The sequence below is a fragment of the Melospiza melodia genome, chromosome 18 (genome assembly GCF_035770615.1).
Source record: "Melospiza melodia melodia isolate bMelMel2 chromosome 18, bMelMel2.pri, whole genome shotgun sequence".
NCBI classification, from domain to species: Eukaryota; Metazoa; Chordata; class Aves; order Passeriformes; family Passerellidae; genus Melospiza; species Melospiza melodia.
The window spans coordinates 9,804,173-9,818,906 of record NC_086211.1 but is presented as its reverse complement, the minus strand read 5'-3'; the positions used below and the strand labels follow the sequence as shown (position 1 = coordinate 9,818,906).

Below are 14,734 nucleotides of genomic sequence, written 5' to 3'. Positions count from 1 at the left end.
AACTTCTAATGAGAAGTTCCAGATAAAGAATTATGTCAATTAAAGCTTTCCTAGATGCTGCTGCAGTAAATTCCCCACTGCTCCTCAGGCACTTATCCATTGTCTAAATGCTTGGCATATACATTGTCACCACTACTTTTTGTAGTTTTTGTTCTTAGGTTTGCTTTTGGTTTTTTTGTTGTGTTTTGGTTATAGTAAGTACATACTTTGGAAAGAACTGAATTATTGAAATTGAATCTTTCTGGCACTGCTCTGTGTCTTTTTTTGTGCTTTGACAAGCAAGAGGCTTGTTCTGTGGCCTACATGCTGGGAAATGTTATTTGTTTGAAAGCACAGGTGATTATAGTCTTTCATAGATTTTCATGAAATCAGGTTAGTAGATATTCATATACTGAAAGCAGTGAGTCAACCAAGCTGATAAATTAAAGTAACCTAAATTACCAAAAATTGTGTGATTTGTACTGTAAAATTGCTTAAAATTCTTGGTATTTCGTTGGTGTTTTTTTTTTTTTTTTTTTTGTTTGTTTTTTGGTTTTTTTGTTTTTTTGGTGGTTTTTTTTGGTTTTTTTTTTCTGTAATAAATGCATTTTAAAATCAATTCTGTTATTCTATTCCCTATCTTAAATTCTTTAATGAATTGTTTTGGTTATAAAAGTCACTGTTTGTACTTGTGATTTAGTGAGATATGCTTAAGTGAAGAACCTAGGAATAACTGTAATGTGACCTGGTTTTTAACTTGTTCCTATAAATGTCTGCATCTTCTGGACTTTGTAAAAAGCCTTGGAGGACTGTGAAACAATATGAATACAAGGCAAGATGTTGCTGTGGGTGTACTTCCATGCTTATATCTTGAAGAGATTTATGATTTTGAGCTGCTGTTTAGAATCTGTATAGGCACCTTCTATCTTAAGCTGATACAGGAGAGGAGAACAAAGGGATGGGCAGCACCATGTACAAATTGGTGTTATCAGTTTGGGTACAGCCTGCAGATAGTTGCTCTTATCAAGTATACTTGAGATACTCTGGTCAGCTAATTAGCCACATGTGTTAACATTTTAATGCCTTGCAGCAGAAATTGTCCAGGTATGCTTGAAAGACTGAAAACTGTATATAGGTTAACAAAAGGGGCCATTCATGTTACATTGAAAATTTCACTAATATTTAACAAAATATAGTTGAATTCTGCTTACACCTTGGCAGTGTCCATGGTTACATCATCATGTATGTTTCTTTAGGATTTATGGCTTCTCTGGGAGTAAGTTTGTACATTTGCTGTGGAAGAGCTCTGCCCTGAATGTTGTGTAGGGGACAATTGAATTCTATTTAGGTTAATTTAAAAGATGCCCTCTGATTTGGGATGTTGAGTCTTCTGCTTTCTGTTGATAAAATAGGCACACAGCCCTGCTGCTTCCACTCCTGAGTTTTACTTTGAAATACTGGACTATGCATGTGCACTTTTGTCATCATGGCAAACTTCTGGATTGTTACATGTGGCATGAATAGCCCTAGTAGTCAGTAAATAAGGCTGTGGAACCATATGGTGAGTATTGAGAGTAAAACAAAATGCCTCCTTAGCTACTCCTAATTGCACACTGTTGCTGTGGCTGAGGCAGTGCTCCCATGTTTAAGGAGAGCATGGTCAGATAAGGTGAATGCAGCATCCATACAGAGGTCTCTTAAAGGCTTCACAGGTGACATTTTACTGAAGTATTTCATAAGCTTAAGTGTTTAGCATTGCAGCCTTAATCTGTAGAGCTCTGTGTGTTTATTTTATTTATATATTGTGGCTTTTCTTTTACCTACATGGTTCACCAACATATTTGTCTTTTTATTAAGAGGCTTAATATTATCAGTGGCCATCTGTCAGGATGTTGCTCTCCATAAAAGCAAGGACTTGACAAAAAGGTGTCTTTGTAAACATTCCTCTTGGACCACTCAATGACAGTCAGCCTGTTTGATGTCTTCCCTAGTAATAAGGGAAGGTGCCATCCTTTAGAAATGCTTTTCCTAAAATAGTTTGCAGTTACTGTTATTCTGCTATGAGATAGAAACTTTGGGGCTGCAGTTAATATGAAGTGCAGCCACATGGTGTTGGTTACTAGGTCAGGTTTGTCCCAGAAAGATATGTCTCATCTCTTGAAATTTAAAGAAATAAAGAAATGCCCCCCCCCAACTTCTCTTTAGTTTTTTAGAATTCACAGAACATTCTAGCAGTGCATTTCCTCTCTTGGGAGTGCAGAACAACCTAACTGTATTTGCTTTGTTGGCAATATGGACAGCATCCATCAAAAAAGCATCAGAGGAGCTGCTCTTCAATTCAAGATCATGCAAGATTGTTTTATCGCTGTGGCTCCTTAGACTTCTCCATATGGCTTCATTTCAGTTTTTCAATGATGAAGCAAAATATTCAGCATGTAACATTTTATATTAAATATATATGCTATATATGTATATACATATATTTGTGTGTGTATGTGCCATATGAATGGATTGCTGTAAAATACATGCCTTATTTCAAGAAAGTAGACTTGACTTTGTACAAAAATACTGACTCTTGCACAGATTTGTTTTAGAATTATATTTAGGCCTCAAATGATTTGTTTTTCTTCCTTGAGAAAGGCCTGAGTTTATCAAGGAATTAAATGGCAGACCCATAACTTTGGCTCATATCTTGTAGCAAAACAAATAATGTTATTGTGTTTTAACAAATGAGTATGTATCAGATGATCCATGGTAACTTTGTGCTTGATTTTAGCAAGTAAAAACATGCTTGAGTTTAACTAAACAAATTTTCCCCCAAGGAATGTTGGCTGGCATGCAGTAAACTCCAGTGAGCCTTATTAATTCATTCATGATGCCTGCCCCATAACTTCAGGGGCAATAAATATTGTCCTAATTCTTACAAGCAGATCCTGTAACTTTGCAGTTCAAAACAAATACAAGAGGGATGAAAGGAGGTATGTCTGACACTTGTTGGTTAGTGCAACTATCTCATGGGGCTGTTAATCAGAACTACTGCTGTCTGTACTTGGGATTAAAATTAAATAGTCAACGCTCCTGCCTGGTCTTATGTGTGTTGCAACAGCAGCGTCCATATACCATGGCAGGTACTATAGATACCTGTTTCACTGTTACACAGCAAATACACAGAATGGATGCTCTGTCCTGAATGAGGAGGAAAAAACACATCCACCCATCTTCCTCTCCTTTCTGAAATTTGGTGTTGGAGCTTGCCATCTCTAGTGCTTGCACCAGAGGTAGCACAGAATAACATGTATTTATAACAGCTCAGCTAGAATCCCAGAGTGGGATATGCATCTGAAATGGCTCTAAAAAATTGGAAGTACATAATAAAATCAGGATTTTTGTCTCCACTACAATTGCAGTATTTTAAAATATGCAGAAAAAACAGTCTGAGGTTGGGGAGGGGGGGTTGTTGTGTTTTGTTTACATTTAAACTGGTTTACTGCTTGGTTTACAATACTTTCTTTCAGAGAGCTAGGCTGAAAGCAGCAGAAGACACCAGTTGACAGTCAGCTTAATTTGCTGATTCATCTGTTACAGGGATGGCGTCAGGCCAGAGCTTGGCTTGCAGACTAAAGGCTGAGAGCTGTGAAGATGCTGGGGCTTGAAGGAATGTTGTTAAATTGTTACTGAGTGGAGGCAGTGAAAGTTTTTTTTCTTTAGTTTTAAAGTGCTTCTAATTTTGCATTGACAGAAATCTTTCTACCTTGAACTCAAAGTGGTTTTCGGTTAAAGGGAGATCAGACATTAGAATGATACAAGGATGGAACAGCTGGCTGTTAGTTAAGTGCTTCTTCCATGGATATCTTGTGCAACCAAAAATGCAGCTCAAATAAGCTTATGTTTCACAGCAATCAAACAGAGTTTTGGCAAAGGCTTTGCAAATGTCGTCTTTTCCTGGCAGACTTGCAAAATAAACCTGCTGGGTTAAGTAATGAGACTAAAAGGGAAAAAATCCAGGAAATCTTTTCTTGCCAACAAGCAATCTGGAAGAGGGTTACGACTGAAGAATTGATAGTTTCTAATTTAAAAGAAATGTCTTAAGTAGATTTAACTCTTTTTGCACAAAGTCTGACTTTGAGAAGAGCTTTGAGCATCTAGTTCAGGCACTGTGACTTCTAGAGAATATGGCATTTGGGGTTTGTTTTGTTTTGTTTTTTTAATTGCTAACAATGGAACTAGAAATTGTTTTATGAACAGAACAAATAGCTTGCAGCCTTCTGCTTTTCCAAATAAGCTATTTCAGTAGAGGGCATGCTGTCATTTAAGTGTTTTGTATATAATATCATTCTCCTCCTCCATAGCTGTAAACACCAGCCGGTATGCTGAAAGTTATAGGATCCAGACATATGCAGAATATGTGGAGAAAAAACATGAAGAAAAACAGACCAAGAGAAAATGTACAGAAGATAGTTGGAAGGAGATGGAGAGGAAGAGGTTAAAAACCCAGTGCACACCTTACGTTTCCCAGAGTCGGTACTACTGTGTTAACAGGTGAGATGTCTGTGCTGCCAGCTCGTGTTCTTACTGCATTTCTGTACAAAATCTGACAATTTTCAGGTAGTTCTTAACTAATCCAGGACATTTTTTCTGTGTGTATTTCTTTGCATATAAATCAGCAGTGGTACATCAGCTGTCACAAGACAATAGGTAAAGGAACAGAGGGAATTTCATCATAAATGTGATCAGACAGACTTTTAAATGCTGGCATCTTGAGGGCAGGTCACATCACAGCTTCTGAGCTTGATGTAGCTGCATAATTTCTTATAACCAAAATTTCAAAATTATTTTCTTTTATCATATTACACTTGTGAATGGCTTGTGTCGTGTGGACACTTAGTTGTCATCATGCATCTTTTAAAGACCATGTTGGTTCTGGGCTGACTTTCCATGGTGATAATAGTGCCACAAAGAATGGTATAAATTCTCTTCTAGAGCAGTCCTGATGAAGTTGTCCTTGTGCTCCAGAAATAGGATGGCAAATGATGATACTTGCATGGCTTTAAGCTTTTAGTATAAAGCTTGAAAAGGGCTTTAGTTCATTATTTAAGGACAAAATTAAGTTAGGACATGATGCTTTTGGTTCTGGTACAGTATGTTCCCTGTGTTGCTGTGTGTATTTCTTGATCCATATTTATCTGCTGATATTAATGACAGGTTTTGGATATGATGGTAACAGGCAGCTTCTTTCTCAGTCATCTGTGTAGCTGAGCATGTGAAGAGATTTTTAGTGTTAATATAATTGTATAAATAACTTATCAGGTTATTGCCATTCTTCCCCCTCCCTTGTCCTGCACTGTCCCACCAGTTCTATGAATTCTGTGTGAGAATAAGTTTGAGTGGCGTGTCTAAGTTACACTTCTCTAAGCAGATGTTTTGGTTTGTTTTTGGGGGATTTTGTCACCTTTTCCTCCCTGCCCTGTGGTAACACAAACCAAATTTGGTGGTCATAAAACCAGTGCTGAGGTATTTCTGCTTTATCTTTCTTGGAATGCTACATTAAGTTCTAGTTCTCATTACATCTTCCTGTAAATGTTAATCTGTCAATAACAAATTCATTAAAATTGTTCTGTTCTTTTCATGACCTTATAATTTTGCAGGTGTGTATTTTGGCAAGCTGTCAGATCTTCATGGCTTTTGTCATGCTGGGAATTCTCAATGTGTTACAGACATGTTTGATTCAAAAAAACATATGGAGGGATGATGATACAATCCATATCAAATGAAGTTAGTTTAATGGAACTGTTGTACTCAGGGATCCTGGGGTGTCCATGCTGTGAGGAGCTGAGGAGCTCTAAGGGTTCTCCTGGCACCAGCCTGCACGTGGCTAAGGCTTAGCTCTAAGGTGGTGGACTATTAAATAGTCTGGAAATACTTACTACACCTTGAGATGCTGCAAAGAAACACTGAGTTCTAGTTTTGTTGCTGCCAGAGGAAGTGTCTCCTGTCAATGAGTGCTGGGGTTTGGGTACCTCACAGGCTGCAGGCAGATGGTAATGATGGCAGCTCATGAAGAACAGGAAATGCAGAAAGCTGATTTGCTGTTGTCTTGCAAAGAAGTTTAAGATCCACCACAAATGTGTCATTTGGAAAATTGCTGAACAAAATTTTCAGTAAATTCTTTCCCTAAAAGTTTGACATACCCCAGTGAGTTGTTTGTCTAAGCACCTACTCTCCTTGAAATTTTTTAATACCTTTTCTTCACCTAGTGTTGTAAAATTCTACAAGAAGTAGCTTTTTCTTTTCACATGTTCAACAGCTTGATAGCCTTGGAAAGCAGCCTTTATTTTGTTGACAGATCTCTTATAATTGATGTTACATAATTTTTTGTTCTCTTATTATTCCATTAATGAAGTAATTTGGTTCTGTCCCACGTTGCCTCTCATGCAGGTCTTTTGACATGTTTTTCTTCACTTAGTTTTATTTTTTACTAGTTATATTTAATTCTTTTGTCAATTTATATTTTGTAAATGCTTCCTCTGAAGTATAACCTGTTTAGTTAGAACGTGGAACTGCAAACCATGATCTTTGATTTCACTCAAGATGAACTCTTTATTTTCCAGAAGAAGGTATACAAAAATATTTCTATCTAAAGGTATATAAAATATTTCTATTTTATCTATTATATACAATAATATGTTTATTATATACAATAAATAGATTTGTTTTCATATGAAATATAATATCAATGTTTATATAAACAATCAGGACAAATATGTATGTGTGCATGTATATTTGTCCAGATTAGTTGAAGTCGTATCTAACTGAGCACTCAGCACTGTGATGTATCCAGCAGCTGATCCCTTATAATAGCTTCATGTTACTGCATCCTTTATTTATTTATTATTTAATGAGCTTGCTGCATCAGCTTCTGCCAAGGAGCACAGCTGCAGGATAGCAGTTTGTCTCCATGATGACAATGTGTCCTGGTTACTTTTTCATTCAGTAAGGAAGTTGTTGAGTATTTCTTGTAAGGAACTTTTGTCTTAAATTGACAGATTGATAAATATGTAACAAAGGTTCTTTAATTCTTGTCTTGTTGATAAAACTGTAGTTCTATATTATAGAGGAATTTCTCTTCAGAAAATAAAGTTTAATAGTGTTAATAGCTGTCACAAGGTAAAATAACTTATAATTAATATGTATCCCTTGCATATAACTTAATACTACCCTTAAATATAAAAATTGATTTCAATGGAAATACGGCTAATTATGAATGTTAGATGGAGAAGTAGATGAAAAAGTGTTGCATTTGACAAAACTTCAAGTACTAAATAAGATCCCCTTGTCCAGATCTGTTGCTATTCAGAGCACACATAGGAAACAGATGGAACTGGCTGTGTTGTGCTTAGCAAAGGACTGCCTGCCAGCTCTGCCATGACTGTTACATGCATGGCTTTAAGAGCTTTTCCTTAGCAAAACACTGTTAAACCATAGCAGGAAAAGTCAATGGGGTTTGCTCTATGGAAAACTAGGTGCCCTGCTCTATTTGTACTTACTTATTCTCCTGATCATCATCTGGAAAGAGTAAAGAAGAGTAAGGGCAATGCCAAAAGACAGTGTATGAAGTACAAGGAAAGAATACAATTCTGCCTAAAACTGTGAGTGCTGCATCTTCTGTCAAGTCAGGGGGCTGTTTGTAGCACCACTTCCTTGAATGCCTTCATTTTGCCAAAGATAGCTAATTCTTGAAATGTGCAAGTGTTTCTACTTGGTTTATTGATGATGATTCTTTTTGTTTATTACAGAAATGGTTGTTTACAGTGGTTTTTTACCCCCTAAAGAATAGGAATTGCAAAACTGAGGTATTAAGGGTATAGATAACAAATATTGCAAGTAAATTATTATAGTGTTCCTGCTTGTATTGTTATTTTTGGTGAATTCACCTGCTCTTCAGCTGAAATGACTGATTTTTATGATGGATCAGTATCTACTCCCACCCCTCAATGTTGTTTCAAGTGTCAAGAGAACTTAGTTTTGTGTAAATTAAATTTATTTGAAATTGTAGGTCCCTCATACATCCAGGCCAGTTACAAATACCTTGTTGTCATGAAGTGTTTCTTTGAAAAATCAGACATGCTTTTCCAAAAGAGAAAATGTTAAATGCTGCATCATCATAATTGTTTTCCTACTTTTTGCTCCCCTCCATGTGCTGATTATTTAAATTTAATTACCATAGTGGTAATTGGATTGCTGCTGTTTAGTACATCTGATAATATATTCTTTAGAAAATAAAATGAGTTATTGCCTGGATAGCTGTTGTAGAGGTGTATTTTGAACCCTGAGTGTTGCATGGTTAGAGGATGGGGTAAATCTGTGTCTCTAAATGGTCATAAGGACCATAAAAGAAGTCTGTCTGCATTGGGCCATGACTGAATGCAATTATTGTGTTCAGTCTTTAACTTTGTTCAGTTGTTTGTCAGCTGAATGAAGAAGTTGAGGCAGATATGTGGACACATCCAAAATAACTGTTATAAGTAGAAAACTGAACTTTGAGTAGTGCTCTAACTTGTATATGCAACCATACTCATTTACTGCTTGGTACATAAATAATGTTGCTGTAATCTTAAATCTTATTCAAGGTTAAGGAAGAACAAGACATAAAACAATTAACCCTTTCCCCTCCAGAAGCCATGCAGTCAATGAATGAATAGCAAATAAAAGTATTTGGGAGAAAGGAAGACAATGGTTCTTCATTATAAAATATGTTTATTTTGTATTTTGTGCTGCCACTTTTTGGTGGTGGGCTTTTTTTCCCCCCCCTAAGGTATCTGCAGGAGGCCCATAAGGCCTAAAATTAATTTTTATATTGTTCTTTGGTACGCAGCTACATGTGCACTGAAGGTCAAGAATTTGTTTCTCTTTATTTGCAATAACTTCACAGGAGTCGTATGTTGGAAAAAATTAAATTCAGCCATAGGACCATTCAAGAAGGGATCTTCTTCCTACAGTGAGTGCAAGTTCCCTTCTGAGAGCCAAGTGCTGAAGAAATCCTGGGATCATAATTTATGGTTCCTGAGTTTTTTCTTCCTAATGTATTTTTCAGAATGGCTTTCCCCAAAGTAGAATTCTTACAAGCTTTTCTAAACTGTATTTAAAAAAATAGTAGTTTTTAATTTCCTAATGTTACTTCTTCCCTAGATTTTTTTCTTTCCAGCCCTAGTTTTTGCCTGTTTTGCAATCCTGAAGTGTGTACATAGGATTAACAGTTCTATCCAGCTTTTTATTGGTGGTGGTTATGGTATGACTCAAAATGATGATTTGTAAGAAATCATGCAAGAAGGCCTTCTGTGTGTGAATGTTTGGAGGAAAAACCAGCTATTCATCAAAATAAATGGTGTTTGTGCTCCTAAAGTGGATATAAGAGCATGAGATGTAATCATATGTTTCATCTTTGTTTATTGCCTTTGGACATCCCAGACAGTCTCTGTTTTAAGTTGCAAAATGTTCAGCTGAAAAAATTCCATTTCAAAGCCAAAAGTATACTGCAAAATTTAACAGTTCTTCCTTTAGCTGAAACCTTACTGAAACACTGCAATTCACTGCTGTTGATTAAAAAGAAAAAAAATACCTTGTAAAGCTTTGTTTTATAACTTGGTATTAATATTTATTTAACTCACAGAATAGAATATGGCTTAGATGCATACAGCCATGTTGTGTAGTTCTAATTAAAAATAAAAGTTCATAAATCTAAAACTACCCTTTTTAAAATTGGTTGTTCTAAAAGCATTATATTAGACATTTAAGTGGCTGGTGTTTACATACATAGAAGTTCATAATGGGAACTGTTTTTTAATTAGCCCCTTTGCTACCTCATTCTGTTTTATATTCATGCTAATTTGATTTTAATATTGTCAGTTGTCTTTTAAGGAAATTTAACAATAGCATTGCAGTGGAACAAAAGCCTACACAAGGTTATTTCAGTGTGTGCTGAATGGAGTGGAGCTCTGAGTTATCTTTATACTCTGTTAGTCAGACTTCATTCAAATGCTGCTAATGAAATGAGTGTGCAATTTCTTGTGCTCTTTATTTTACTGGTCCCATGAATAACAGGGCTCTGCACTTGAAAGCCAGATTTAAATTTTATATGTGGAGCTTGATATTTTCCTCTACCTTTATATATAAATGCTTTTAAAACTACCTGTAGTTCCAGCAGAGAGGTGAAGTGAGCATGTAGACTCCTTCAATTTCAAGATGTGGTTTTGAGGCTTCAGTTGTGCATGATTTGCTGTCTGTTGACAGTGCTTTAAAGGGCTTGCATAACTATGAGAATAAAATGTAAAACTGTGCAGGGATAGAGAACTGATTTAATTACATTTCACATGAGTGATCTCATCAGAATAGCAGCTAAGTCTGAGACATCAGTAGTACAGAAATTAATACCTTGATCTACAGAAGATCAGATTAGATAGAAAATTTGAGGAATTTTATAGTTAGGCCAAATCTTTCAGATACTGCAATTTCATGGTACACTCAGGACAGTTTATTCTTCTACCTTCATAAGCATTTAATAGATGTACAACAATGTGTACTTATGTACCTGTGTCTTCTTGACTTTTTCACAATCATCTTTCTTCTATCTCCCAGTTTTACAGGTACCAGTACAGTGGGAAAGAGAAGCATGAGTCCTATTGAGGAAGAAACTGTTTCTGATGATATGGAAGAGGGAGAAGGCCAAGATCCAGAAAAGGATCAGACAGACTCCTGTGCAGAGTCCCTTCCAGATGGCAAGAAGAGAGCCAAAAAGTTGAAAAAGATCAAGACAGAGCAAGTTCCAGCAGGTAAGTGCTGGAACCATGTTAATGCACATGGTTTTCTGTTCTGTTTGGAAATGTTCTAGGCCTGAACAGAACTGAAATTCTTTTCTTGAAAGTCATTGCTTCTAGCAGTAACTTACTCCATTACATTCAAAGTTCTTCTTGAAACTGAAGACTGCATCATATAAAAATGGTAAAAAAACTCAACAAACAAACCCAAAACAACATCAAAAAGCAAAGAACTCAGCCCAAACCAAAAAACTCACAACCAACCAAAACCCAATCTGACACCAACCAAAGGAATCAGAATGTAGTTGATTTATTACTTTTGCTTACCTTTTCCTTAAAATAAAGCTTTTTTAATATTTTTTAATGTGACTTTGTAGATAAGGTTAGTCAATGTGTTTTGCATTGTAAGCAAAATTGAAGGCACTCTGTTTTGATGCATTATGTATGCATTAATACATTCAGTGTTTTGTGTGATATTTGTAACCATAACCTTTATTGGGCTTCATTTGGCTGAAGACTTTTCACCTAGGGCTGATGTGAAGGTGGGTGTTTTCAGATTTTAATACCTATGTAATTTTTAGCCAAAATACTTTGAACTGAACATCTGACTAAATGCAGGCAGGTTACAATCAGATGATGATGTTTCACCTTGTAATTTTTGCTGTTTTGTGAGTTACTGCAGCTTGTGCAAAAAAAGTTAATAACTATCCTTAGATCACATGAATTTAAACATGAAAATATTTTAATTTTATTGATCTATTTCTTGTTGATTCTATTTCAATGTTTGTTAATAATTTCTTGACGAAATTGGATTATAATAAAAATTAAATCATATTTTAATTTGGTCCAGATGACCATACCATATTAGTCATCTGGAGCACTGCTTGCATTGAAGTATATTCAAATATTCATAATTAAAACTTTGTTTCAATAACTGCACTAGCAGCTTTTATCCAGAAAGTAGTATTGTATACCAGACATCCTTTCTCCTGACTTAGTAGAGTAAAATCTTTCTTAGCTGATTCAAAAGCTGTGCTTGGAAATTGTTTTCTTCTTTTTGTTCAGTAGGGCAGTTGGGGCCTGTAAGCATATGCAAAATGACAAGAGTGTCTGTAATTCTGAGTATAAAATTCAGGCTCTTATTTGGCCTTATGGGAGTATGTATTATTGGTATTAATGATTCATCTTTATTCTTCAGTTAATTTGGGATGGAAATATTCTTCACTGTCTTAACAGCCTAAATAAAAATAATGACGAGTACACTTGGGAAAATAGTATTTAACTTTATCATCCCAGTAATTGCAAAACCAAAATTACCTAATTACTAGGGTTAAAAATACATTATTTACCATTTATGTAAGAAACTTAAAATTAACCTTTACTTTTCCCCCTTTTTTTTTAAAGTACCTATTCATAAACAGTCTCTTGGTTCCTCTTTGTAAATATTGACTTGCCAGTAATGTATCTAGAGCCTCCCTCTATAGGAAAATAAGTCTTAATATCCTCTGAAAGAACAACAGCAAAAAAAAAATCTTGATGTAATTTTTATTCCATGATTCTGTCTTCTAGGAAGCCTCACAAGTAGTTCCACTGGAATTTTTGAGGTTCCTGAAACATGGTAGGAAACAACTGCCTTAAAAGTGGAATTGATTGAAAGCAGTTGAGAGAATACACCTCTTGGAAGCCATACTTTATTTAAATAAAGTGGTGTTAACAAAGCAGTATGTGTCCTGAAAATCAGTTTAATTATTTTAAACTGTTTCTTGAACAATCACTGTCGATTTTACTCGTGTGTACATCACCTAGTATGTGACTTGTTGTTGATCCTGTGAAATCCTTGCTGTTGTAACTGATGTTAGGTTTAAGAAGCAAGACTCAGTGTCCTTTGGTCACCTCCTTTGGCATGCTGGCTGTGAACTGTACAAGAACTGGCACTCTGTGATTTTGTGCTAGGCTGTTTCCTTTGCTTGGGAAGTTACCACAGCTCTCCTAATATTTAACTGTTTTCAGGCAGCTTCAGTATGCTGCCAGCATTCTGGAAACAGGTAGAACTGCAGTTTTACTTATTGCTTTCTACCTACTACTTTATCTGGGAACATTTTTTGAATTTCTGTTCTCTACCCTCACCCCCAGTGCAGGTGGTATTCATCTAAATACCAGCATTACACATACCTACCCTTTCAAAAAACTGTAACTTAAAAGTTTCTCCAACATTAATTTCCTGGTGGGAGGTAGTTTTTCTTTGTTTTCACATCTGTTGTTCCCACTTTTAAATCCTGATTCTGTAAAAAATGTTTTTTGGTAAATGTGATAAACCTGCTAACTGCACCAGCCCTTTATTGTTTAAAAAAGGATCTGCATTGGTAGATTTCAGAAAATGTTTGATATTTAAATTTTTGTATCATGGAAATAAAACCAAAATATGTATTTCCATAACATGAAAATTAAAGACATTTTCTTAGGAACTGGTTTGGTTTTATTTATTAGCGTCTGAAATTGTTTGAGTGAGACCTTTATTTTGTTTTCCTTCTTCCTAATATAACATATTTTTGTCATCCTGTGAGTAGCAGACCCTTTTGTTCCATGGACTATTTTCAAGATATTTGTGAAATGTAACCAAGAAAAGCAAGCCTATTGTCATAAGATTGAAATTGCTATGTGTTTCCCTTGGAGGGGTGAAAACAAAAGAATTCTACAAATCAGCAAATTCAGAACCATTCCTGTGGAAGAGTGGAATATTAAGAAGACTTCATTATATTATATTTACACTAGAGTGGGAACCACTGTCTGTTAAACATGAAATAACCTGTTTGAAGGTATGTCCAAATTTGTGGGTTTTTAAATAATTGTGAACTTGCATTGCAAAGAGGAAAAATAATTTCAAGATGTTAAATGTGAAATGTTGCATTTCTAACCTTAGAATGCTCCCAGAAGTACCATAATTAAATTGTTTAATAGCAGCTCTATCATCACATTCTCACACTAGAATGTGGGAAAGACTTATTAGTGGTGCAAGGGAAAAATAGTAACTGAACTCTTCTGCTCTCCAGAATCCAGAGACTTTTCTTCCCCAAGACTCACGACCTTGGAACTAAATACTTAAATCACTTTCATCTTGAATATCCAAAGCAATTGTAAATTTAGTTCTCAGAATCTGTGCAACAGCTAGTAACAGTCGAGTGGAGTTCTCATCTCTCCTAGAGGTGATTCAGGTAAATCACATGGTGCTCTATCCAAATGTTGGAGTGAGTTGTTAACTGTATATCCTAAAGAACTGGTTTAACATGATTTGGGACAGAGCTTGAGTCATGATGACAAAAGGGTGCAGAAGCATTTAAGGGGATTGTCAGTAGTACAGGTTAAGGGGCAAGGAGTTAGCTGCTCAAGAGACAGAGAGGGCAACAGTGTCACAGGGAATCCACCTGGAGTCTGTACCCTGAGGCCGTTTGGATCTTCTTTACTCTTGAACAGCAATGCTTACATACCTGCAGGGAAAATATAAGTCTTAATTGCATTACAATCCAATCCCTTAAAACTTGTTTCTTCAGAGTCGGCTACACTACAAAGGTTAACAGCTCTACCCACTATTTCTATACACCTCCTCTCAGGTGTCATTTTGAGAAGCTGGATGTTAATGATCTTTCTCAGTAATTAATACTGCTTAAGAAAACAGGGTTCTTGCATGCTCTAGTCTTTGTGTATGTTGGATTTTACCAGTTGACACCTGGGTAGGCTACTGAACTGTGCTGGCTGGGGCAGTAATATTTCTGACACTAAACTTGGCTGGGTGTGTGTCAGAGCTCAGCGCCGGTGGTGTCCTGAGCAGGGGCTGACGCCGTTCATCCTGCACCAGACCCCACTGTTGTGTGGGGCTTGGTCCGCTTCCCTGTGCCTTAAATGAAATCATTAATTCTAGGAGGGAAAGAATGTAGCTTAACTTAGAT

The 14,734-nt window shown here is 36.0% G+C and overlaps 1 protein-coding gene across 4 annotated transcripts in view; it reads left to right on the top strand.

The window, feature by feature from the left end:
• The window catches only part of PARN (poly(A)-specific ribonuclease), a 39,397-nt gene extending 26,889 nt beyond the window's left edge, over nucleotides 1-12,508 (top strand). For all 4 annotated transcript variants that reach the window (XM_063171054.1, XM_063171056.1, XM_063171053.1 and 1 more), the window contains 3 exons: nucleotides 4,329-4,518; nucleotides 10,612-10,805; nucleotides 12,360-12,508. In XM_063171054.1, coding sequence (XP_063027124.1) covers nucleotides 4,329-4,518; nucleotides 10,612-10,805; nucleotides 12,360-12,412 — 437 coding nt within the window. In that variant the 3' untranslated portion in view covers nucleotides 12,413-12,508. The remainder of the gene's footprint in view (nucleotides 1-4,328; nucleotides 4,519-10,611; nucleotides 10,806-12,359) is intronic.
• The last annotated feature ends 2,226 nt before the right edge of the window (nucleotides 12,509-14,734 follow it).